The sequence below is a fragment of the Castor canadensis genome, chromosome 16 (genome assembly GCF_047511655.1).
Source record: "Castor canadensis chromosome 16, mCasCan1.hap1v2, whole genome shotgun sequence".
Taxonomy (NCBI): domain Eukaryota; kingdom Metazoa; phylum Chordata; class Mammalia; order Rodentia; family Castoridae; genus Castor; species Castor canadensis.
In genome coordinates, this window is record NC_133401.1 from 14,646,663 (window position 1) to 14,670,313 (window position 23,651).

At 52.0% G+C, this 23,651-nt stretch overlaps 2 protein-coding genes, 1 long non-coding RNA gene and 1 pseudogene across 10 annotated transcripts in view; 1 reads left to right on the top strand and 3 right to left on the bottom strand.

Annotated features, from left to right (window-relative positions):
- Positions 1–278: 278 nt before the first annotated feature.
- Positions 279–16,485, bottom strand: Lipe (lipase E, hormone sensitive type). 7 transcript variants are annotated; one of them, XM_074057322.1, is made up of 11 exons: positions 15,921–16,028; positions 10,556–10,676; positions 8,351–8,886; positions 6,131–6,221; positions 5,868–6,013; positions 5,481–5,666; positions 5,058–5,352; positions 3,557–3,784; positions 3,143–3,319; positions 1,103–1,503; positions 279–773 (listed from the first exon to the last, which is right to left on the bottom strand). In XM_074057322.1, exons 3-11 carry the CDS (start codon positions 8,864–8,866, stop codon positions 564–566), a joined length of 2,250 nt encoding a protein of 749 aa, XP_073913423.1. In that variant the 5' UTR covers positions 8,867–8,886; positions 10,556–10,676; positions 15,921–16,028; the 3' UTR covers positions 279–563. The 7 variants fall into 7 exon arrangements, with proteins under 7 accessions (XP_073913423.1, XP_073913421.1, XP_020027671.2 ...); XM_074057320.1 differs by lacking the exons at positions 10,556–10,676; positions 15,921–16,028 and adding an exon at positions 16,361–16,485; XM_020172082.2 differs by lacking the exon at positions 10,556–10,676 and having other exon boundaries at positions 1,103–1,527; positions 15,921–16,086.
- LOC109691873 (uncharacterized) overlaps positions 16,190–23,651 on the top strand; it is a 62,628-nt gene continuing 55,166 nt past the window's right edge. Inside the window, exon 1 of the long non-coding RNA XR_012442532.1 lies at positions 16,190–17,536. This is a non-coding gene — a long non-coding RNA (uncharacterized lncRNA). The remainder of the gene's footprint in view (positions 17,537–23,651) is intronic.
- On the bottom strand, positions 18,007–18,753 carry LOC141418171 (hormone-sensitive lipase-like; annotated as a pseudogene).
- Cxcl17 (C-X-C motif chemokine ligand 17) overlaps positions 20,323–23,651 on the bottom strand; it is a 54,996-nt gene continuing 51,667 nt past the window's right edge. For both annotated transcript variants that reach the window (XM_074057327.1, XM_074057326.1), the window contains exons 2-4: positions 22,750–22,830; positions 22,013–22,111; positions 20,323–20,551 (exon numbers count right to left, since the gene is read on the bottom strand). In XM_074057327.1, coding sequence (XP_073913428.1) covers positions 20,454–20,551; positions 22,013–22,111; positions 22,750–22,830 — 278 coding nt within the window. In that variant the 3' untranslated portion in view covers positions 20,323–20,453. The remainder of the gene's footprint in view (positions 20,552–22,012; positions 22,112–22,749; positions 22,831–23,651) is intronic.

The following is a 23,651-nucleotide window of genomic DNA, read 5'->3' on the forward strand; positions in this document are numbered from 1 at the left end:
GGGTCACTGGCACCTTTGGGACCCAAGACATTTTTTTTCCTTGATGAAAGGAAGTGACCTTTCACTGGAAGTAGGAGAGTGGGGACTTCAAGGAGAGGAGCTGAACCCAGCATCCTCGGGCACCATACCTGGATTTGTTGAGGGGGAGGTGGTCTCAGTTAGTATGGCCCCTTTCCCCAAGAACCCAGGTCGGCGCGCCCCGGGTTTCCAGTTCCCAATAGCTCGAGTCCGATGCTGCCCCCTGCTGGGCAAGTGCCCCGCCACGTGAACAGACAAACTACTTAAATACTTTTATTTACAGAAGACAAGCCGACCTGCCGCAGCTGGTCGGTCGCAGCAGCATAGAAGACAGTGGCGGAGTGCAGGCGCCACGGTCTCCGTGGGCGGTGAGCGCGCCCCCCCGGCCCCGCCCCCTTCCCTGTCCCGACTTAAGGCACAGCCCGCCCCCTCCCGCCCACCCGGACGAGCCTGGAGCGCATTCATCACGGAGGCCAGCGCACATGCGAGCAAGAGGTCTTTAGTGTCGCCCCCGCAAGCCCCCCGTCCCCGCGCGGGCCGGCGGCTCAGCGCGGCGCGGCGGGCGGCGTGAGGATGAGGCGGATGCGCTCCACGCACTGCCCCGCGGCCTGCCGCGTCTCCCGGCACAGCGACGCCAGGCTCAGGAAGCCGTGCGGCAGGTCCTCCACCACGCGCAGCGTCACCGGCTGGCCCAGGCTGCGCAGTCGGCGCGCGAACATGACCGAGTCGTCCAGCATGGGGTCCAGAGCGCACGCCTGGAGGGCGCGATGAGGGTGGACAGAGGCCGGGGACAGAATGGAGGAAGAGGTGGCCGTGTGGGAAGGAGAGAATGAGTTTAACTGGATGCCCTGGCCTTTGTCCGGTTCCCGCCCTGCTCTCCAAGCCCGCTGCCTCCACCCCTTGGTGTTCAACAAAATTTCAAATGACAACGGCAGCCTGGACTCCCTCTGTCCTCCTGGCCCCAGGTACTGCCTTTCCTGGTGGCACACCTGTCCCCTCAGGCCTGGCCAACTCCCTCTTCCCAGGGGCCCCTGCGCTGCAGCCCTCGTGCCTCCTAGCTTCACCATCCCTGCCCCTCACTCACCACGATATGCAGGGGTGGCAGGGTCTTCAGCATGCTGTCAGGCGCCAGCAGAGGTGACATGAAGGGATTCTTGACGATGGGAGAGGAGTAGAGGGGGATGCGGATGGCCCCTTGGCTGGAGCGCCGTGGTTGGAAACCTTCTGGGAACAAGCTCACAGCCGGGCCTCTGTCCTTGGTGTTCAGCAACTGTGTCTCCTGTGAATCCTCAGGTCGCAGAAAGAAGTTGACATCGGAGGGAGTGGAGGGGCCAAGTGTCTCCACGGACAGTGACATGTCAGGGGTGTCCGACGTCTCGGAGCTGCCCTTCAGGCTCAAGTCCTTTAGGGCCTTGAGGGAGTCTGTGCCCTGCGGGCCCTCTGGCTGGGCCAGGGCAGCTTCAGACACGCTCCTCCGCATAGGCTCTGTGGGAGGGACAGACTTAGGGGCTGAATGGGACCACGAATGAGCCTGACTGCTGGTGGGGTGTATGGATGGCAGAAAGGGAAGGTCACAGGAGGTACCCAGGCCTGGGGAACAGGCGCTGTATCAGCTGTATCACCCAAGTGACGGGGAAGTAACTGATAAGTGGTGAGGAGCTAGACTGGAGTGTGTGCTTCCAGGGGCTGCACCCGCCATCTTTCTCATACAGGGAATCCTCCAGTGCTCAATGGTTCTTGTGGCTCAACTGCCTTCTAATTATTTTTTTTTTGCATCTGCCTGAAAATCTCATAACTGAAAACTTAATTTAAAATAAAATATGCTTGATTGGGATAATTTTTTGTTTTGTTTTGTTTTTTTTTTGGTGGCACTCAGGGCCTCATGCTTGCTAAGCAGGTCCTGTTACCACTTGAGCCACTGTACCAGCCCAGTACAGCCATGCCCCCAATCCTGAATGTGTAATTATTTTTATTTATTTATTTTTTTGGTGGAAGTGGTTTGAACTCATGGCTTTATGCTTGCAAAGCAGGCGCTCAACTGCTTGAGCCACACCTCCAGTCCATTTTGCTCTGGTTATTTTGGAGATGGGGTCTCATGGACTATTTGCCCAGGCTGGCCTCAAACCACAATCCTCCTGATCTCAGCTTCCCAATTAACTAGGATTATAGGCATGAACCACTAGAGCCCAGCTTCTGTAATTCTTATTATTCAGAAAATACTTAATCCCAACTACTTGAGAGGCAGAGGCAAGATCACAAGTTCTAGGACAGTCTGGGCAAAGCTAGCAAGACCCTGTCTCGAAGACAAAATGCAAACAAAAAAGTTGGGGGTGTGACTCAAATGGGAGAGCCATTGCAAGTCCCTGGGTTCAATCCTTAGTATTGCCAAAAAAGAAAAAAAAATACTGCCCAGTGCTGGTGGCTCAGGCCTGTAATCCTAGCTACTAGGGAGGAGTTAGGGCTGGTGGAGTGGCTCAAGGTATAGGCTCTGAGTTCAAACCCCACTACCACAAAAAACAAACAACAACAACAAATCCTGTGGATCTGCTTAGAGATATAAAATGAGTTGAATTGCATGTGTTACGGTGGGAAAACGTGGCTCCCTGGACAGAAATGATTTTTGCTGCCTGAGTATTCTGCCACTACCCACAGCTGGGAATGCCTACTTCCCTAGGTCTGTCCAATCAGCTGATCTCCCCACCTGGCCACTTTCAGATACAAGCCCTTTGTGCCTCTGTCAAATCTGTGGAAGGGCTGGACCCGCCTCAGGTCCCATGGGACTTGGGTGGAGTTCTTGGGGTTGAAAATCAGTATGATTGCCACATCTCTGGGTCATTTCCCAGGATACAGGGAAGGGGAAAGCTGTTTGGCAAGCAGTTCCTGGGACTCTGAGATGACCCCAGGGGACCACAAGTCCTGAAATTTCTAGCATGTGGACTGTTGTGGTATACTGAGGCCTTGTGGTAGGAACAGGGATGATTATAGGGTAGAGCCAGCCAGGAAGATGTTTTCTGCTTCGTGTGCCCCAGGGCTCAGTCTTTTTCCTCCCCTGGGACTTGTGCTATGCCAGGCCATCTCTCCAGGCCACCTTGTCTGGGTGCCTTGGGGACAGGCCGTCACTCACCTGCTATAGAAACTGAGGACTTCTGCGACTTGCGCCCACTCAGCTCCAGGAAGGAGTTGAGCCAGGAGGAGGCACCCAGGCGGAGGTCTCTGAGGAGCAGGGATGTGTCACGTCGCACCAGCCCCATCATGCCCAGTGCCTTCTGGTCTGGGTCCGAGTAGTCTTCTGTCTCTGAACCTGCAGGATGTAGTGGGAGCTGAGCTGGTCTTCTCCCTTTTTAGGCCCAGTCCCAACAGCCACAACCACAGGCATCTGTGCTCCCAGGGATGGCTGACTTCTTCAAAAGGTACAAGTCTCAGATTCCCCTGCCCAGCCCCTCCTCCCTCAGGCTTGAGGACTGGGCCCAGTGCATGTCCCTGACACACCCAAGGTGTCCAGGCACCCTGGCTCCCCTGCCCAGCATGTGGGCCTCACCTGAGTAGGCGCTGACACATTTGGAGAGCACGCTGAGGGGCAGCAGTGGGTCCATGATGCTCAGAAGGCGGGAGGGAGAGGCAGTGGACTGCAACGTTGTGACTGGGTAGGCCGCCATGATGCCATCTGGTACCCGCACCCCGAAGGCTGCTGCCCGAAGGGACACGGTGAGGCAGAGGTTCCCACCTGCACTGTCCCCTGCAAGGCATATCCGCTCCCCTGTTGAACCTAGTTTTGGGGGAGAAGGGCTTGGTCACAGCCTGGCAGGGGCAGGAGACTTGGGAGGAAGGAGACTCAAGTTCTGGGCTAGAAGAACTGGGCTCTCAAAGAGAGGCTGTGGGGTTCTGCAAGATCGAGCAGACTGTTATTTCAAAACTATTTTTATTCATTTTGCGGTACCGGGGATTGAACCCAGGGCCTTGACACCTGCTAGGCAAGCACGCTACTACTTGAGTCACACCTCCACCCTCTCTTATTTATATTTTGTTTTTGAGACAGGGTCTTGCTAAGTATGTCCTGGCTAGTCTTAAATCCTCTATCCTCCTGTCTTTGCATCCTAAGTAGCTGGGATTACAGCTGTGCACCACCATGCCTGGTCAAGACTGCTATTTTAGAGACTGGCAAACTCTAAAATACAGATTTGGACCCATGTGGTAGAGAGTGGTCAGAGGATCAGGAAGACACAGGACATGGAGAGGCCCCAAATACCAAAAAATGCTGGGAAAGTAGGGGAAGCTGGAAGGCAACAGCAAGGACAGGTGATGGGGAAGGGAGCTCAGGGCCTGTTTCCCAAGGGAGAGGCATCAGGCTGAGACACCAAAGGGCAGGGTTCAGACTGACAGTGCAGATGGCTGGCCCAAGACCCAGCATCCCAGAATGGCCACACACTGCTCTGTTCCTGTGTCCTCTGGAGATGCTGGCATTAGAAGAGGTTTGAGGACCTGTGAACGTGGACACATGTGCCAGGAGACTGGCAGTGTGGGGACAGCAGGCAGAAGGCAGCCAGGGAGGAAAGAAGAGACCATTAGTGGGGTGTGGTGGTACATACCTGTAGTCCCAACTACTTGGGAGGCAGAAACAGGAGGAGCTTAAGTTTGAGGCCAGTCTGGGCTAAGTGAGCAAGACCCTACCTCAAAAACAAAAATACAAACAAGAGAGCTAGGGCTGTGACTCAAGTTATAGAGCCCTTGCCCATTCAATCCTCAGTACACAAATAAAGGGGGTGGGGGATAGGAGAGAGGGAGGACAGCTGCGGAGTGGAGGCGCTGGAGGCTTAGGTGGAGGTCAAGACGAAGATGAAGTAGCTGAAGTGGAAGGTTGGCAGCAGTGAAGTGAGTGGGTGGCAGGGCTGCAGAGGCAGGAGGTAAAGGTTGGCAGGGTCAAGGGGCAGGAAGAGGCTTGAGGGAAGAGGGGACTCATGTCCCTGTGATGGGCTGGGAGGTTGGTTCACTAGGGGAGAAGAGGTGGGAGCAGGAGCCTGGCAGTGGGGGCCTGGGCTCACCAAGCATGGCACAGTGCTTGACGGCCCAGCAGTAGGCGAAGAAGCACTCTTCCAGGGCACGGGGGAACGGGGCCTCTGGGGCCAGAGAGTAGTCGATGGAGATGATGGGAGCTCCCAGCTCATGGGCCCAGCTCTTGAGGTAGGGCTCATGGGATTTGGAGGTCTGGGCCACAAAGCCACCGCCGTGGATGTGCACTACCAGGAACCGTGAGCGGGGCACCTGTTGGGGTCGTGGCCGAAGTTCCAGGCTCCACGGGCCCTCGGACTTCACCAGGCTGCTGAGCTCCTCGCTGTCCTGGGGATGCGGAGGCAGGAGGCAAGGCTGGGGTGGGCCTGCTTGGGCCTTGTCCCTCTGCAGGCGGAGGGAGGAAGGGGATGCTGGGCTGGGGGTACCCCTGCTCCTGGCTGATGCTGGGGTCCTACCTGTCCTTCCCGCAGGTCATAGGAGATAAGCCTGACAAACACTGGCCCGGGGCCCGTGTGGGCCAAGGGAGGGGAGATGGTGACTGTAAGTTTGGGGTCCGAGGTCAGTGGCATCTCAAAGGCTTCAGGTGGCAGACTGAGCAGGCGGCTTACCCTCACCGTGGTTGAGGCCATGTTGGCTAGAGACTGGTGGGAGGAAACAGAAGGGGTGCTGCGGAGGGGTGGCCTGGGGGATCACTCCACACACCTCCCCTTCTACAGTCTTTTCTGTCATGTGCTGTCCCTGGGCCTGGGGCCCTGCAGTGACAGGCTGTCTTCAGATGGGTCTCTGGGGCTCGGTGTCCCCATCTGTAGCTAGATGGGGCTCTCACGGGGCCTGGTGCTCACCGACAGCACTTCGATCTCGGTGATGTTCCAGAAGGCTTTCCAGAAGTGTACATCCAGGTTCTGTATGACCCGCTCAAATTCAGTCCCACGTAGTTCTGGGTCGATGGCGAAGCGGCCACTGGTGAAGAGGGAGCTGGCGGTCACACCTGGAGGTCAGGAGGGGTGTCAGGGAGACCTGCAGGTCAGGCTGTTCAGCAGGGCTGGGAAAGAGGGATGAGAGGTGAAGGGAAGCTGTGGGCAGGGCTGGGCCAGTGGGCACTCACCGAGGCCTGCCTCATTACGTTTATAGTGCTCCCCGAAGGACACCAGCCCAATGGAGATGGTTTGCAGGAACGGCCGGATGGCAGGTGTGAACTATGGAGAGAGGCTTGTGTCACCTGCCTGCCCACAAGAGGGATGTGGACAGGGCAGGCATAAAGGGCAGAGATGTGTGGGGAAGGCACATTCACTCAGTAAGCATTCCTTGAGCTCCTACGATGTGCTGGGCCTGATGTCCACAAAGGAAAGGGACATCCTAATCAAATAAATAGCCAGAGATGACCAGTGATTGGAAGGAAAAGACAGTAGGTTGGGGGGGGGGCACAGTGATAAGCAGGGGTCAGGCTCCTTGGCCAGGTCTGCACGAGGGATTTGAGAGCATGGGTGCCAGCAGAAGGCAGATCAAGTACAAAAGCTGAGGTGGCAGTGCCAGGCATGGGTAGCGAAGACAGCTGGGCGGGGGAGAGGGGATGTGTGGCTGAAGCAGAGTGAGTGGGGGAGAAGGGCAGGGGAGGTCAGAGAAGCAAGGGGGCCTCATGCAGGGCCCAGGCTCATGAATCTGGATTTTACATTGCATGTGGGGGAGAGCCACTGGAGGCTTTGAGCTGGAAGTAAGGACACAGGTATTTCCTCAAAGCTAGAGAGAGGACAAAAACATCAGGCAGACCATGGTTGTCAGTTAAGGGGCAGCAGGAAGATGGCAATGGGGATGTGGTCAGAGATAGCCAGATAGGTACTGAGATCTTGAGGCAGAAAGATAGCCAGATGGGGGACTAAAGCCTAGAGATGGGGACAGATGGCTGTCACAGAGGAATGGGGAAACACATGGCAGGCAGGAGAGAGTGGATAAGCAGTTAGGAAGACAATGGGGACATAGCATTAGGGAAAACTAGGCTGCAGGAGGCCAAGGCAAGGGGCCAGCTGGGTTCTCTTTTGGTTCATTCAGCAAACACTAGCCAAGGTTCTACAGCATGCTAGACTTTTGGCTGGAGCAGGGGCTGAGCAGTGACTAAGAGGTGGAGGCCTCTACCCTTTTGGGGGCTGACATAGAGTGGGGAGGCTGTCCTCCACTACAGTGGAGCTGGGGCCCGCAGACAGAAGCTGGCATACGGCCATGCCCCTGTTCCTGGCTGGGTGCCCAGCAGACCAGAGAGCATGGAGATTCCTGGCCATTGTGACTGGGCTACTGGTTCAGGCGGCCTGGGCTCTCTTATGACTCCAATGTCACTGCCAGGACATGAAGAGTTGCTGGCTGGTCCTGCTGGAGTAAGTCAGTATTTATGGGCTCAGCTTGGGTGAGGAGAGGTTCCCAGGAAAACCAGGACTGAGCTGCTGGGGAGCAGTGGCCCACAGGGAAAGCCTAGGTGGGATGGGAAGGCCAAAAGATGCGCCTTTGTCACTGAGGTGGAAAGGAGGACCAGAGAGGATGGGAGGGACCATAGGGTCACACAGCTCCACATACTCCTGGCTGGGGATGCGGCCAGTAGGGGCTGTCAGGCTGGCAGTGACCCCAGACGGGGGTTCTGAGTCTGATGCCCCAAAGTCCCCCGATTTTCTGAGTCCTCAAATCACTTTTATCCAAGTGTGAGGACCTTCAAGCCTGTCTCATTTTCCATGTGTTGATGAGCTGCATCTCTGAGGTGGTTTGGGATAGACAGAGGGTACGAGACACAATAGGGTCAGGATGTCTAGTTCAGGGAGAAGAGAAACCACAACTAGGTCCTCCTCACTTCACCAACTCTGATGGGCTCATGGCCTTCCCCTGAGGGCTGCCTGGAAATCCTGTGATTCTACAGCAGTGTGAGTAAAAAAAGCCCAGGTCCCAGTCTGCAGCTATGGACTGGCACCCTCCCTCCGTCCCTGGACTCCAGCAAGGACAAGGGGGCGCAGTCATGCACAACAGAGCTTGGAGAGCAATACTGACCACCTGCCTAGGGAGCCCAAACTCAAGTGACTTCGAAGGCCAGGCAGGTGACATGAAAGTGTGACTGGGTGTCCTGATGACAAAGAGTGGTGGAGATACTGGTAGAAAGATTTCTTACAACATAGTCCAGGGCCATGAGTTTGAGACTGCAGTCTAGCTCTGAGCTCCTACAACTTCTCTTAGCTATTTCCTGAATCCAGTAACACTGGCCATGGTGGTTATCCTACCATGCCACTGGGTCAGGTTACGGGCCACCAGTGCCTTCACTGTGGCCCAGAGGGACGTGGGGCAGGGGACTCACCTGGAAGCCCAGGCAGCGGCCATAGAAGCAGCCTTTATGGAGTGTGACATACTCGCTCAGAAATTCAGCGGTGAGCCTCTCATCGCCCTCGAAGAAGAGCCCCCCTGGCTGGTTGATGGCCAGCAGGTGCTGTGCGTAGTAGGCCAGAGCACGGAGCTGGGTGAGAGCAGCCAAGTAGGCCTCAAGTTCAGCCAGGTTGTGGCTGGTGCGGAAGAAGATGCTGCGGCGGTTGGAGGCCACGTAGCGGGATTTGTGTAGCAGGTGTGCCAGGCAGCAGCGGGCAGTGTGCACCAAGCTGCGGTACCCATTGGCTGGAGTCTCTGTGTCCAGGTCAAAGAGGTGTGCCACGCTCAGCAGGCGGCCCAGGGTTGGCTCCAGTCCCAGCGCCTGCTCCCGTATACCTGAAAAGACGCCCAACAGCCGCCGTGCTGTCTCTCCAGGGCCTTGGCTTGAGAAGAAGGCCATGTTGTCCTCTGCCAGAGTCACCAGCGACTGTGTCATTGTGCGCAGGTCCATGCTGTGCAATAATCGTGAGGCTGTGGGCAGGTGAGGAGGCCTATAAGGCAGGGCTAGATCACCCCTTGCTCGGCTGGACCCAGGATCTAGGCCCTGTTTCTCCTCCCTCAGGCTCAAATGTTTGACCTGGGTCCCCTCCCACTTCAGGCCCAGAAGCCCAAGCCCTATCCCCTCCTTCCTCAGGTTCAGGGGTTTGATCCTAGCCCCCACCCCCTTCAGACTCTGACCCAGGAGGTTACCCCCTTGTTTCCAGGATTCAGGAGTCTGAGGCTATGTCACCTTCCTTCCTCAGGACCCAAGAGTCCAAGTCCCCTATGCCTTTCTCCCTTCTCAGGAGCTCCATCCCTCAGTCTCCTCCACTCTCAGACCCAGGAGCCCAGGACCAGACCCCTTCTCTTCAGGGACCCAGGAATTCCTACTCTTTCTTTTTCTTTTCTTTTTTTTGATGGTATTGGGGTTTGAACTCAAGGCTTCGCACTTGAAAAGCAGTTGCTCTACCTCATGAATCACACCTCCAGTCCCCCTATTCTTTCTATGGGGACTTGGCAGCCTGCTGTCACTGCCCTTCCCCTCCTTCTCGCACCGAGGAGTCCAGACATTCGCCTGAGCCTCGTGGATCTGGTGCCTAGCTGTTGCATCTCCCCCATGCCCAGGAGCTGGCCTACCCTTCCTTCTTTCCTTTCCTTTCTTTCCCCTTCCCTTCCTCCTCCTTTTCCCTTCCTTTTCCTCCTGTCCATTTGAATTCAGGCATCAAAAGAGTTCACTCTCCTGGGTCCAGGACTCCTTTTTGGTTCTGAAAAGTCTGGATACCCAGCCAATCCTTCTCTCAGGACCCGAGAGTCCAAGCCACATCCCATCTTTCCTTCTTGGGCCCAGGTGTGGCCCAAAGACCCTTCCCCTCCAGTAATATTTGAAGGAGTTCTTCCAGCCCACTGAATCCCATCATCCAGGACCCTGCTCCCCTGCACAGCTCTCCTTCTGAACCCAGGAGTTTGTAATTCCAGCCTTACTTCACAAATGACTCATTCCCCTTTCCTCTGTGGCCCCCACAGTCAGCATCACCTTTCCTCTATGTGGTCCCTTGGCCTTCAGGCCTGTCCACTTGCTTAGATTGCATGCCCGGAATGGCGGTATACATCACTGCTGTTGACTAGACCCTGGGCTGAGGCTTTCTGTGTATTTGTGCAGATAGTACAGGAGCCCTCTGAGACTCAGAATGCTTAGTTCAAGTCTCTGTTACTGCTAGTATCCCCACTTTATGGGGGGGCGGGCGGGAAACTAAGGCTCAGAGTGGCTAAGTAAGGAGCTGAAAGTTGCACTGAGTGGCAGAGCCAATTCTAACCCAGATCTCTGGGTCCAGAGTGCCAACTTATGCTGGGCTCCCTTCTGGGACTCTGGAGGCTGGGCCTCTAGCTCTGACCCTCAAACATGCCTCAAGCTATGCCTGACTCCCCATGCTCAGGGTCCCCCGTGATGGCCATTACCCAGGGCCTAGACAAGTTGCTCTTGCCCCCTTGGTGCGGATACAACTATCTATCAGAGGAACCCTTCTCTTCCAAAGTCCAGCACTCTGCCTGACTTCTGGATTTATGGCCTCCCATTCCCCTGGAAAGAGAGTTTCTCTTCTCCCTTCCAGGTCCCGGGGGCCAGCAGCGGCCATTCCTATAACTCAGCTGGCCAGGCACTCACCCCTCCCGGGCTTCTTCAGAGCTGGAGCTCTCTGGGCTGAGACTGCTGGTCTGAGGCTAGTGCCAGTAGCAGCTTGGGGCAATAAACTGCAGGAGGGGCCAGTGTGCCCAGGCTCCACCTCCTATCCAGAAAGGACAGTGAGAACCGTATGCTGTAAACAGAGCACAGAGCCCAACTCTCTGCCCCTCCTGCCTGCTCCTAGCCCAGTTCAACTGGGAGTCCTTGTCTCAGGCTCCTTTTCCTTAGAACTCATGAATCCAGGCTCCAGCCCTCCTACCTCAGCCAGGGATAGGCCTCAGTCCTCCTACCTCAGAGTCAGGACCAGGCCCAGCCCTCCTACCACAGAGCCGGGAGTCCAGGCCCCAGTCCTTCTTCCCTCAATCCGGGATTCAGACCCCAGCCTCTTCTTCATCAGACCCAGAATTTTAGGTTCCAACCCTCCTCCTTCAGACCCAGGAGTCCAGGCCCCAGACCTTTTTCTCTCAGACTCAGAGGTTCAGGCCACAGCTTCTCTCCCTCAGACCCAGGGGTCTAGGCCCCAGTCCTTTTCTCTCTCAAAACCAAGGGGTCCCAGCCTCAGTCCGTAAATTCACTGTCCCCTTTCACCCAGCCAGGCTACCCTCCCTCTCCCCAGAGTGGATTAGAGAGCCAAAGTCCCAATGATCTCAGCTCCCGCTCCCTGACTGGCCCTGGCACAGGTGTCCCCAGCTGTTAGGGGAGACAGGAGGTGGCCACCCTTTTTCTCCCTCCTGGGAGAACAAAAGCCGATTAAGGGCACAACCATGTTTAACTACGGTCCCAAGCCACAGTTCCTACTGACTGGTGCTCCCACAGTGGGCATCTTGTATCTGCCACTTACCCTAAGACAGCCCAGCCTGTGACTGTCACTTCTATGTCACATATGAGCAAACTGAGGCTCAGAGAGACACTTTACCTGTGCATTCCACATACTCCTTGCTAACTCTTTCTCACCCTTCAGGCCTCAGCTTGGGATGCTCCCTATAACCTCTCCCCATGTAAGATGTGCACCCCACCCATTATTTTCTCCTCAATGCTTAGTTCTTCTTTCCTGGCATTTGCAATTGCACATTTAACTATGTTTCTTGTTTGTCTCCTCCAGGACAGAACTTGGTGGCATGGAGCAACACAGCTTATAAGCTAAGTGGCTACGGCTCTTCAGGAAGAACTCAAAATTACAAATAGAAAATTTGGTATAGGACTTTGAAAGGGACCTATGTAAATGAGGGGCCCTGAGGCCTCAGCATCATTTGTCTGGCTGTAGGTGAGTCCTCTGTGTTGGTCCCTGTGTCATCCCCAAGAGGACCCACATGGTAGGTGTTCCACAAATACATGAAGAGGTAGAGTGGGGGCCAAAGGGGGTAGATGGGAGTTTGGGAGTGGGCTGTCCCTTCCCAGAGCCAGAAAACAAATGGACAGATGGACAGACCAGGGCCTAGGAGGCAGTTAAGCTTGGTGGCTAGGACAATGGGACACGGGCCCAAGCTATTCGATAGATGATCCTGGATGAGTCTGACTTCATTTGAAAACTGTACTTGGCCATTCTGTCCATTCAGGGTGGGCAAGCTGCATTATAAGCAGCACCTCATGGGTGGCATTTGTTCCCTCCCCACTCCCTCCTTTCTTGTGATGCTAGGGATGGAACCCAGGGTCTCATGCATGCTAAAGATGTACTTCACCACTGAGTTGTACCCCCAGCCCAGGGAGACATTTTATGTACACAGTTTGCTCTGTGGGCTTACTTGGCCTTGCTGAGAAGGTGGGTTATTTTTTCTGTGTAGCACTTGTCACTATCTAACACACCATACAATTTTCCACTGATGTTGTTTGCTGTCTCCCCACTACATTCTAGGCTCCCAGAGGGCAGGGCCTTCTGTTTTATTCAGCTCTTGGGCAGTGCCTGGTGCACTTGGTAAATCAATTTTATCTGGCACAGTGATTTCCCATTTTCTAAACCCGGTCTCATTCACTTCCCACACTGGGCACCCTGTATCTGCCACTTACCCTTCATAGTTCACTGTGCTGGGATACCATCCACTCCCTACATATGGAAAAGGGTAGGGGTCTTTATAAAGGTGAGAAGAGAGGACATCTCCAAAAGAAGGTGGTAGGGAAGGGGCTAGATCGCAGGTTTTAGTGATTGTAGGGCTCTGCCCCTTGCCCTCCTCCAGGCAGCTCCCTGAAGTCTGCCTGCCTGGAGCCAGGAGAAAGGGATGCTGAGGTTGCCAGAACTTGCTAAGAATCCCAGGCAGAGGGCACTGGGACAAAGGCACTCCTACTGGGACTATGGGTGAACATGGCATGAATGGGACAAAGGTAGGACTGAGAGGGCCCAGTAGGGGGGTGCCCAGCTGACTGGGCCTCAGGCTTTTGCCCTGAAAAGCTACTGGACAGCTAGATCTGGCCTGGACTTAGGTCCATGGGGACATAGCAGGGCAAATATACTTTTATTTTTCTTGGTGTCTGAAGGTGTGTGATTTGTATGCTGTGTAATGGTCTAAATATGTTCCTTAGCATCTGAATGTATCTTTTTCTCTTGGCTGGTGAGTTTTGTGTGAGCAGGTGTTTGTATATGTGTGAATGTATACATAGGTTTGTGTGTGTGTGTGTGTGTGTGTGTGTGTGTAACAGATCTCTCCCCATTTGTTCTAGATGACTCCCTAGGTCATCTTGGCCACTTCTCCCCCCCCCCCCCCAATTTAGTCCATCACCCAGTTCCGTCTACTCTGGCCCCTAGGAACCTTGACAACCTGGTCCTTCTCCCACCTTCTCTGCCTCCTCCCTGGTCCATACTGTAGTGTCCTCATCTGGATGACTGTAATGCTCTGTGTGTGCCTCTCATTTCAATCTGTTCTCTGCATAGCAGCCAGAGGATCTTTCTAAAATATAGCTGAACTCACTCCCAATCCTTCAACGTCTCCCTGCTTTACTCGGAGGACAAAGCTCCAAATTCTAACCCGGTGCTCCCTGGTGGCTCATGCCTGTAATTGTAGCTACTAGGGAGGTAAAGATTAAGAAGATTGTGGTTTGATGTCAGAGCCAGGCAAATAGTTCTTGAGACCCTATCTCGAAAAAAAACCAACACACAAAAAAAGGCTAATGGACTGGCTCAAGTGGTAGAGCACCTGCCTAGCAATTGTAAGGCTCTGAATTCAAACCGCTTTACTGGCAACCCCTACCCCCCTCAAACAAAACAAAACAAAAAACTCCAAACCAGCATTGCCCCCCTCCCTTACCCTGCCCACCCTGGCTTCCTGTTACCCTCTGCCCTCCTGCCCTAAGAGTCCTCTTTAATGTCACGTGCTGCTTCCTTATTGCCTTGAGGTCTTTGCTCATGTTGTCTTATCTGTCCTCCCTGCCCACCTGCTCAAGTTAATACCTGCCCATCCTTCGGTCCAGTACCAACTTCTTGGGAAACCTCCTTCTTTCATTTTCTCAGGATTTTCCCTGTGTTGTATCACAGTTTACAATCGTCTTATTTAATTAATAAGTTTGTCCTGCTCGCCACCAAGAGCCCAGTCCTGACACCACTAGGGGTTCAGTGAATGTCTGATGAATGATTCTACAACTGGAGCTTTCTGGGTCCAGAATCAAGGTTGAGGCATACAGTGGTTGCCAATTCACACACTCCCTGCCCAGAGAAGGCTGAGGGCAGTCATTTCTCTGCCTGCACTGGCCAAGTAAGGAAACCCAGGTGGCTCAGTGCCTCATCTGGGAAACAGGGTGATAATAATGACCCTAGCTCATCAAGTTACTGGCAAGATCAAACTGATAATAAGGAGAGCTCCGGCCAGTCTGGATGCCCTTGGGGCAGGGGTGGGAACTGATTCACTAATCTGAGGCCTGGCACCAGGGAGGGTCTCAGGAAATGACAAAGAGAATCACAGAGCTCAGGGGAATGAGCCTTTGGGGGTAAGTAGGTTCAAGCGTTTGTGAATAGGACTGTCTGGACCTTGTGCAGGGAGCCCTACCCAAGCAGATTGTTTCTGACTCCTCATGAATAACCTTAAAGGAAGTGTGATTATTAATATTCCAGTGTTATAGTTCACACATTCCTTCACTTATTAATCCAATAAATATCTGAGTGCCTATGCTTCTGGCATTCTATGCTCTAGCACTGTAGGGTAATCAAGGTAGACACAACCCCACTCTTAGGGAGCTCACTGGGGGGACTAACAGCAATAACCATGTCCATCTCTCCTGAGGGCTTGTTGTGCACTGAACCCTCTCCACTCCTTTGAACCTTACAACAGCCCTACATGTTGGATAATTCCTCTTACCAAATCCCTTTTGAGCTTAGAAAATGGAGGCAGGGAAAAGAGGAAGCCTGTTGCCTAGGGTGTCACAGTACACATCCTGAGGAAATGGGTCTTTGATACCCAGGCTCTTTACCATGGTCTGTACTGCTTTCAGGGTATGTTGTCCTATTGTGAGGTTCATTGTCCTGTGTGAGTGGTAGTGCTCTCAGACTCCAATTTGAGCCTGTGGGAGCCTGTGCATGGGCTCTGGAGCCAACTACAGTTCTACTCTGTGCTAATGATGAAGGGTGGGGCAGGAGGAATGAGTTTTTCCCTGCATAGGAACTTCCCACAGGTCCTCATCCAGACTGAGCGAAGACTGCCTTTGCCTGATGCTTACATCTCTGTTGGGCTGGCAGTCTTTCTCATCTTCTGAGATCTAGGGAACCCAGGTAACAGTCTTCCCTTCTCCTAAGGGAGGGTTTGAAGGTCCCAAGCCCACCCTGAGCTCCCTTGTCCTGGAATGGGTGGGGGTGGTGGTGTCAGGAAGCAAAGCCCCAGTGGAGCTGGGCTGAGGCAGGTGGGCTGACAATGAATGAATGGATGGATTAACTGAGGGTGGGAGGTGGGAGATGTGAGGAGCTGCACTGGCCCCACAACATTCTTCACTACAGGGCACCTCTTCCTCCTACCTGGTCCTGACGCACCCCTAAATTTCCTCTTATCGGCAACAGCTGCTAAACCCCATCCCCATTATTGTCTCAAGAGCGCTGGAGACCTGAAAATCGCCACTCGAACAGTTGCCCAGGCAGAAAACACTGATAGCAACAGTTGCCCTTGGTCACGCTGCGAATACGGAACCCGAGCGGGAACCCCGGTTCAAGAAACTCGCATTCCGGACTCTGCTCCCAAGACGGCGGGACTGGGGCGTCCGGTAATCCCTATGCACATCACCCCCTTCTCACAATGGATCGTCCCCACGCAGGGCTGCAATGGGCCACTCCACGGGCTCCCCCCCTCCCGCCCTTCTCGTGGCAGTGGGTCAATCCACTCAGTCCCGAGTGCCCCACAGGATGTGCAAGGTTCCTTCCGGGCCGCTGCCGGCTCACCTTTGGCCTTGCCTTTTTGCCACCGCCGACGACTGCGGCTCTTCGACCGCTCTTTGGCCTTCTTCGAGGCCGGGGCCCCAGTGGGCCCCGATAACCCAGCTGACTCCATCAATTCTCCGCGGTGCCGGCGCTGGGCCCAATTCCAGCAGCTAGGCCCCGCCCCTTTAGCCAATCGTTACTACACACCACCGCCGGCCCCCATATCATCCAATCCCGAGCTTGTTTTCCTCTGGGTTCCGCCCCCAACCGCTGGGATTGAAAGCTTGGCCCCTCCCCGCCGCTCGCATTAAAGGGACCGCGGTCAACAAAAATGCAGCCTGGAGGCGGCAAAAAGCGTCCAGCAGACAGGACAAATGGAGAGAACCCCCGGAGCGGGAGCACCCCAACAGGGAAAGCCCCAATCTTCCCGTGATGGTGCTCAGCCTCGCTATCCCACTCACCTTCCCACGGAGGGATTCCCTAGAACGCTGCCCAGTGCTCCCGCCGGGAAGAGGTGGGGGGAAAGCCGGTGCCGGTGCCCTGCAGCCTCTACCTGGGGCGCGGGGCGGCATAGAACCTCAGGCTACTTAAAGTCGGGGCGGGGCCAGCCTCGGAGGCGTGGCTGTACCTGGGAACCGTTAGAAGAGGAAGCCCCGCCTCTCCCCCCTTCAGTTCTTTCTTCGCTCCCCCTCCCTTTTTTTTTTTTAATTCTATTATTCAGGCTCTTTTCTCCCCATCCTCTCCCTCCTCCCTAAGAATGAAAGAAAGCGAGGAGAGAAGGATAATTTTCAACCCCTGCCCGCAAGCTTCCGGTTTTGGACTGTGGGGAAGGAGAGCAAAGGAAGTAGCGGGAGCTTGCGTGCCAGGGAAAAGGCGGGAAACAGAAGACGCTCGAGGCTCGCGCATGCGCACACAGCCAACTGCCCCTCATGGCACCTGCTGACAGGCAGTCTCACTTGCTTAGGGATGATATGAGCGTTTCTTGGGACTGGGTTGTGGAGGCCTAGAAAAGAGGTCTTCTTCACCCTCTGCACTGGAAAAAGCACGCCTCGAACCTCTCCTTCTTCCTTGAAAAGCACACAACCAGCCCTGGCACCGAGAGGTCTTGCTCTCTCCTCTGCTCTGAGGGGACAGCCCAGACTTTCTGGAAGGGACAAGTTCCTGAGCACAGAGACCACCAGAACCCACCCTCCAGACTTATGGATGCCTTCAACTTCAGAATTGGGGGTGCACTGTTTTGCTCCCTCAGAATACTTCAACAAGTAGCCTCCCAATTCCATGGATAAGACTTGCTTGCCCCCCTCTCCACGGCAGAGATTAGGAGCCTAGAAAAGGAGGATCAGGGCCCAGTGCCCCACAGCTGGAGCCTGCACCCCAAGGGCAGCAGAGGAACCCCAGGAAGAGCCAGAACCTTGGGCCTGCCACCCTCTGATGCTGCTCCCAGCCTTTCCTTCCCTCCATCCTTGACCTTGCGCTCTCCCAGGCTCCTCCTTCCCCAGAATGCAGCTCCCAAGGCCGCTTTGCCTTGCTGAACTGAGTGACTATGGAAGCTGCTGACAGGGGAGCAAATGACCTCCTGGCAGCAGAAGTTGTGAATGACCCAGATGTTGGGCTTGTCTACACGGACACTCAGGAGGGTAAGGTCCACACTGAGCATTGGTTGCCCTGGTCTTGTGCAAGATCCTTCTTTATCTTTATGCCTCATCCTCCTTATCTGTTCACTGGGGATGTTGATCTTTATCTCACAGGGTTGTTGGAGGGTGACCTGAGCTGATCTGGTTTACAGTAAATTCTTAGTATTTCTTTCTTTTTCTTTTTTTTTTTTTTTGTTTGTTTTGTTTTTAAGATAGGGTCTCCCTATGTAGCCCAGGCTGCCCTTGAACTTTCAATATCCCCTTATCTTGTTGAATGAATGAATAAATGAATGAATGAATAACTGTCCCTGGGAGGCTCCATCCCTCCAGGTTCAGACTCACCTGTGTCCTGGTTGTTTTTGTGATTCTGGGTGCTGGCTTTCTTCCTGAAAGCCTGTCATATCCTGACATCACTTCATAACTAGGTTTCTTTGGGAATTCTGGCTTCACTCCTGGGGTCACTGTTCTATCCCCTACAACTAGAGGATTTGTCTCTGAAGATGAATTCACATCTGATTCTGTATCAAAATCTGTGACCCATTCAAAAAATGTCTTCCCCTCTTGGGATGATCGCTGGGTGAACACTTCGTGCATTCTGGTTAGAAATCCCCCCTGGGTTGAAAATCCCTGTTTAGATTTGACATCCTGGACTGGAGGTGTTGGTTGGGCTGTAAGGTCTGACTGTTCAGGTCCCTTTGATGATGTAGATTTAATCTGGGTAGATGGTCCCTTTTTGGGTCCAGGTATACCTTGGGCTGTAGGTATGGATCCAACTTCTTGTTGAGCTAGAGATGGGTCTACTGATCCTGACGGGCTACAAGTCTCTCTCTCAATTCTGGTTCCTGTTGAGTTGTAAACACTGTCCCTGGCCCAGGTCCCTGCTGGGAGGCACCTTCTTGCTGTTCTGAGTGCACATTGTGGATGGAGGGTAATTGCTGTGGCACAGACTCCTGTGGGGCAAGAAATTCCTGGTGCACAGCAGATTGTTGTGCTATAGGTTCCTGCTGATATTTAGCTTCATGTTGGACAATGGGCTTCTGCTGAGTGAGGGGTCTTTGCTGTGATGCAGGCTTCTGTTGGGTATTGAATCCCTGCTGAGCCTCTGGTCTTGGTTGGCCTGTGGGTGTCTTTTCTGACTCAGGCTCTGGCTGGATTATAGGTCTCTGGTATGCCTCAGGTTCCCATTCTGGTCTAGTTACTGACGTTGAAACTGGATCCATCATTGCTTCTGTCATGGAACATGTTGATCTTCCAGGCATCATCCTTGTGCACCTCCACCAGGCTTCCCTCTTCACAGATCTTTCATCATGGCATTTCTCTTTGGACTCCAATCTTTCATCCTGGCATCCCTGGTCTTCCTTAAGGCAGCTGGGTTGATCACTGCTATTCCCCCAACACCTGTGCCACTTGCTGCACTCTGTGCTTCCTACCTTGAGGGGAGGGATTATAAATAGGAGGAGGTTGTGTGCCCAGCACTCTCTTCCCAGAAGGGAGGGGCTTGCCCTCTTGTGTCATAAATAGGACCCCACCCAACTCAGCACTCAGTTAAAATGCAATGACCCCTCTCATAAGGCAAGCTTCTTAATTTAGTCTTCTGTTTCATATGGGAGGACACACGCCAGACTCTGGATGAAGGTCCCCTCTCCCCCTTTTTTTGTCTCCCCTTCTAATGTTTGAGGAAAGGGATAGGGGGAGGCAGTTTCTATACTTATAATAATTTTTTTCCTCTTTATTGATTCAGAAAACTGGTTGCCAGTTTAATCTCCTTACATTGTTACTCTTATCATTTCATACCCATGATAAAAAAAAAAAAAACAAAAAAAAAACCTGGCGGGTGGCAGATCAGGAGGATCACCGTTTGAAGCCAGCCTGAGCAAATAGCTCTTGAGACCCTATCTTGAAAAAACCCATCACAAAAAAGGGCTGGTGGAGTGGCTCACAGAAGAGGCCCTGAGTTCAAATTCCAGTACTACAAAAAAAAAAGTCCTTCAATTTTTATAGTTCAAAGCTGTCTTGAATGGCACTTGAGGGCCTCCACACCATCTTTCTAGCCTTGAGCTGTGGTTCTGCATATATTCTGTACTATACTGGAAACCCACAAAACCAGTGACTATTGATGGTGACTGGTGGCAATGACAGTAATCATACTGAAGGTTGCCTACGTGGTAAAAAATGGACAATTTTTGAAAAACCTATTTTTATTTTTGGTGGTACTGGGGTTTGAACTCAGGGCTTCACACTTGCTAGGCAGGCGCTTTACCACTTGAGCCATTCTGCCAGCCCTAAAAACCTATTTTTAATGAGACAATGTTGGATTCATTGCTTTACTTGCTTTCTTTGCTCTACCTAACTCTTACCTCAGAAAGATTTGTTGAATGAGAGAGTAAAAAGTGGGGCTGGCAGAGTGGCTCAAGTGGGAGAGCATTTGCCTCACAAGCATAAGTCCTTGAGTTCAAATCCCACTACAACCAAAAAGAAAAAAGAGTGGAAAGTGAAGGTTGTGGAAGAGAGAAGTATGTGTACAATCTAGTTTGACTTTGGAGAGAACAGGGTAAAAGGAATGTTCTGGGTTGAATGTGAATTGTCAGATCCCAATTTGAAAGAATTGATTTTGGCCTATTATGTTTAAAAAACATTTATTGGCTTCTGTTTGCTACTTTCCTGATTGTATTTAAGGTCAACTTAGACCTTAGGTAATTAAGCTTAAGCCTGCATGAGGAGTGGACACAGGAAAAGACTGGACAGGAGAAGAAGGCAGTAGAAGAAGTAATAATCAATATGATGTTGGGGAAAATGGCTTTTGAGAGCATTGGAATGATTTGGAGGTGCAGACAGGGAGTGGGGAGCATATGAAATACTCTAGGGGTGCCTGCTGCCCCTTGACTGAGTATATAATTGGAAAAGTGGGCTCTCAGAACTTCTATAAGGGCAGAGCAAAGCTTGCTAGTTGACATCGTTTGAGAAATTGCTGGCAGGCTTTGGAGTGTTTGTTTGGCTTCCTGTGGTGTCTTCCGTGTCCTAGAGGGCAAATAAAGGGGGGAGGATAGTGTTAAAACAGTTTTTAATTTTATTATTATTATTATTATTATTATTGTTATTATTATTATTATTTTGAGCAGACCTGGAGTTTGAACTCAGGGCTTCATGCTTGCAAAGCAGGTACTCTACCACTTGAGCCACACCTCCAGTCCATTTTGCTCTAGTTATTTTGGAGATGGGGTCTTAAGAACTATTTGCCCAGGCTCACCTCAAACTTCAATCCTCCTGATCTCAGCCTCCCAAGTAGCTAGGATTATAGGCATGAGACACTGGTGCCTGGCTTAAATTTTAGTTTTTATGAGAGCTTTTAAAATTATATGAGTAACACTTATCCTGTGGAAAAGATTAAAATAAGAAAAGTAAACCCAGTAGAAAATAAAAGACTTCCTACCATCTCTACATTTACTCCATACTCTCCAGAGCCAACCACTGTTAATAGTTTGCTTCATATTCTTCCAAAGCTTTTGGTAGGTAAAAACATGTAATAGTTTAAAAAACAAAAATGAGCTGGATACAGGTAACTCATACCTGTAATCCTAGCTACTCAGGAGGCAGAGATCAGGAGAATTGAGGTTCGAAGCCAGCCTGGGGCAAATAGTTCTCAAGACCCTATCTCAAAAAAATACCCAACACAAATATGGACTGGCAGAGTGGCTCAAGTGGTAGAGCTCCTGCTTAGAAAGCGTAAGGCCCTGAGTTTAAGCCCCTGTGCTACCAAAACCCCCAAAAAAACAAAAACCAAAAAACAACTGCTAGATTGAACCCTCTCTTGGGATATCTCCCAGCTGTGGGAGCTCTATTGTTTCCTATTTTTCTATCTCAATAAACTTCCCTGCTTTACACACACACACACACACACACACACCCCTGTTAGATTAGGAAGAAGTAAAATTCTGTTTGACATTGATACAGGTGTCATCTTCAGTAATCAATAATGAGGTCCCAACAGCCTTGTCTCCTTCCACTTTGATAAGTACTAAGTTCTGGAATCTAGGAATTTGGCTAAACATCTCTAGTGTCAGAATAATTGTACCCTGCTCTTCTGACTCCTATTTTCCCACAAATTGACATTGAATAGAAAGGGCTGAGCTGGTCTGGGTGGCTGACGCCTATAATCCTAGCTACTCAGGAGGCAGAGATCAGGAGGATTGCAATTTGAAGCCAGTCTCACACAAATAGTTTGAGAGACCCTATCTTGAAAAAACCCATCACATAAAAGGGCTGGTAGAATGGCGCAAATGATAGAGTGCCTGCCTAGAAAGTGTGAGGCTCTGATTTCAATCTCCTGGTGCTGCCAAAAGAAAAGAAAAGGAGTGTTAAAATGTGTGGTTTTCCTAGTGTTCATTTCATTTCTCTTGTCTGTTTTCAACCTCTGCTTCCTCCCTAGTGATTGCACAGGAGTGACTCTGGTTTAAGGAAGGTCATTCTCTCAAGACTTACTGTTTTTCTTCACATTGCCTTTTGAGTGATCACAGGGACACTTCTCCTGCAGCCTGGGCACTGTCATGAGTTTTCTTTTAGGGGCTCTCAGGAACCAATCTGAAATAACAGGTGGCTGCTTAGACAGGAGGATAGTGTGTTTGAGGATGGGGAGTTGGGCAGGGCTTTACTTGTCATCTTCTGTGCCTTTTGGTTTCTCTTTCACATTGCAACGGGATGGGAAAGGGGTCAACCCCAAACAGTGGAGACATACAGCTGCATGAGCCCCAGGACTTCCAGTGTCAGGGTTAGAGAGACTATGGGGGTATCATTGGGGAGACCAAAGAATGAAGAGTAAGACCAAGATGTTATTTTAGCTTTACCTTGAGCAAGCCATTTTATCACTCTGCTTTGGTCTTTCCTTTGAGTATAATAAAGCTGATAAGAGGATCCAGGATGTTTTTGAAAGGCCAGGAAAAAGTACAAATCCTTTGGGAAGGCAGCTCCAGCCTGAGTTTTTTTGGGAAAAGGATAAAGGGGGAAGGGACAGCTGGCTCTCACCTAGACCTTGTAGACCTTGGAGAAGGAGGACCCTAGTTCTTGCCTCAGACTCAGGAAGGAAGCAGGCATTGGTGCTGTGTGTGGTGGGCTGGGGGGTCAGCTCAGATAGCATCTGCACTGGTTCCAGGGGCTCAAGGGACAGAGCTGGGCTCAGGTTGGCATTGTTACTGTTGTCCTGTTGATGCTGAATTACTGACCTTTGCACTCACATTCTTGGCTGCCTACTGGGAGCCACCTCCCAGAAACTTGGCGTTGGTTCCTTTGGCCTCTTGCGACCCCTGTCGGAAGGAAACAGGTCATTCCAGGCACTGGAAAGGAAGTCTCCACCCACCCCAAAGGTCCCTAGTGCTACCTAGGCCAGGACAATTCCATTTCTCCTTCCTTTTCACTTTGGGGATCTAGGGCTTTTCTAGAGAGGAGAATTTTAAATGGATAAGGAACTGAGATTCAAAATGTGCTCTAAAGAAAAGTTTGACTGGGAGCCAGAAGCATTGGCTCACTGTAATCCTAGCTACTCAGGAGGCAAAGATCAGGAGGATGGTGGTTCAAAGCCAGCCCGGGTAAATAGTTTGAGAGACCCTATCTCAAAAGTAAACAACACAGAAAGGAGCTGGCAGGGTGACTTAAGTGTAGAGCACCTACCTAGCAAGTGTGAGGCCCTGAGTTCAAACCCCAGTACCACCAAAAAAAGAGAAAAGTTTAGCTGAAGATAAGTGGAAAAAGAATGGCTTTTGGATGGAAGTGAGGATAGAGTGTGGGTTGTCAAGACTGTAACCCTCTCCCCCTACACATTAAAGTCCTCATGACTTAATGGATGAGAGCAAGGAGCAGATTATTCTATAAATCAGAATTTCCACCTGACCTCCATGTTGTTGTGTTTGAATCCACAATCCCAGTTTAACTACTAAGAAGATGGTATTTGCATTTGTTCCTCTGGAACAAATATACTCCCCTTTTAGTCTCTATCCAAGCCACTTTATTATCTGACTCTATCTTATCTCCATTTTTTTTCCGGTGGTGATTGAACCCAGGGTCTTGTGAATATTAGGAATGTACTTTACCATCAAGCTACTCTCTCAGCCTTTAAAAATTTTTTTAT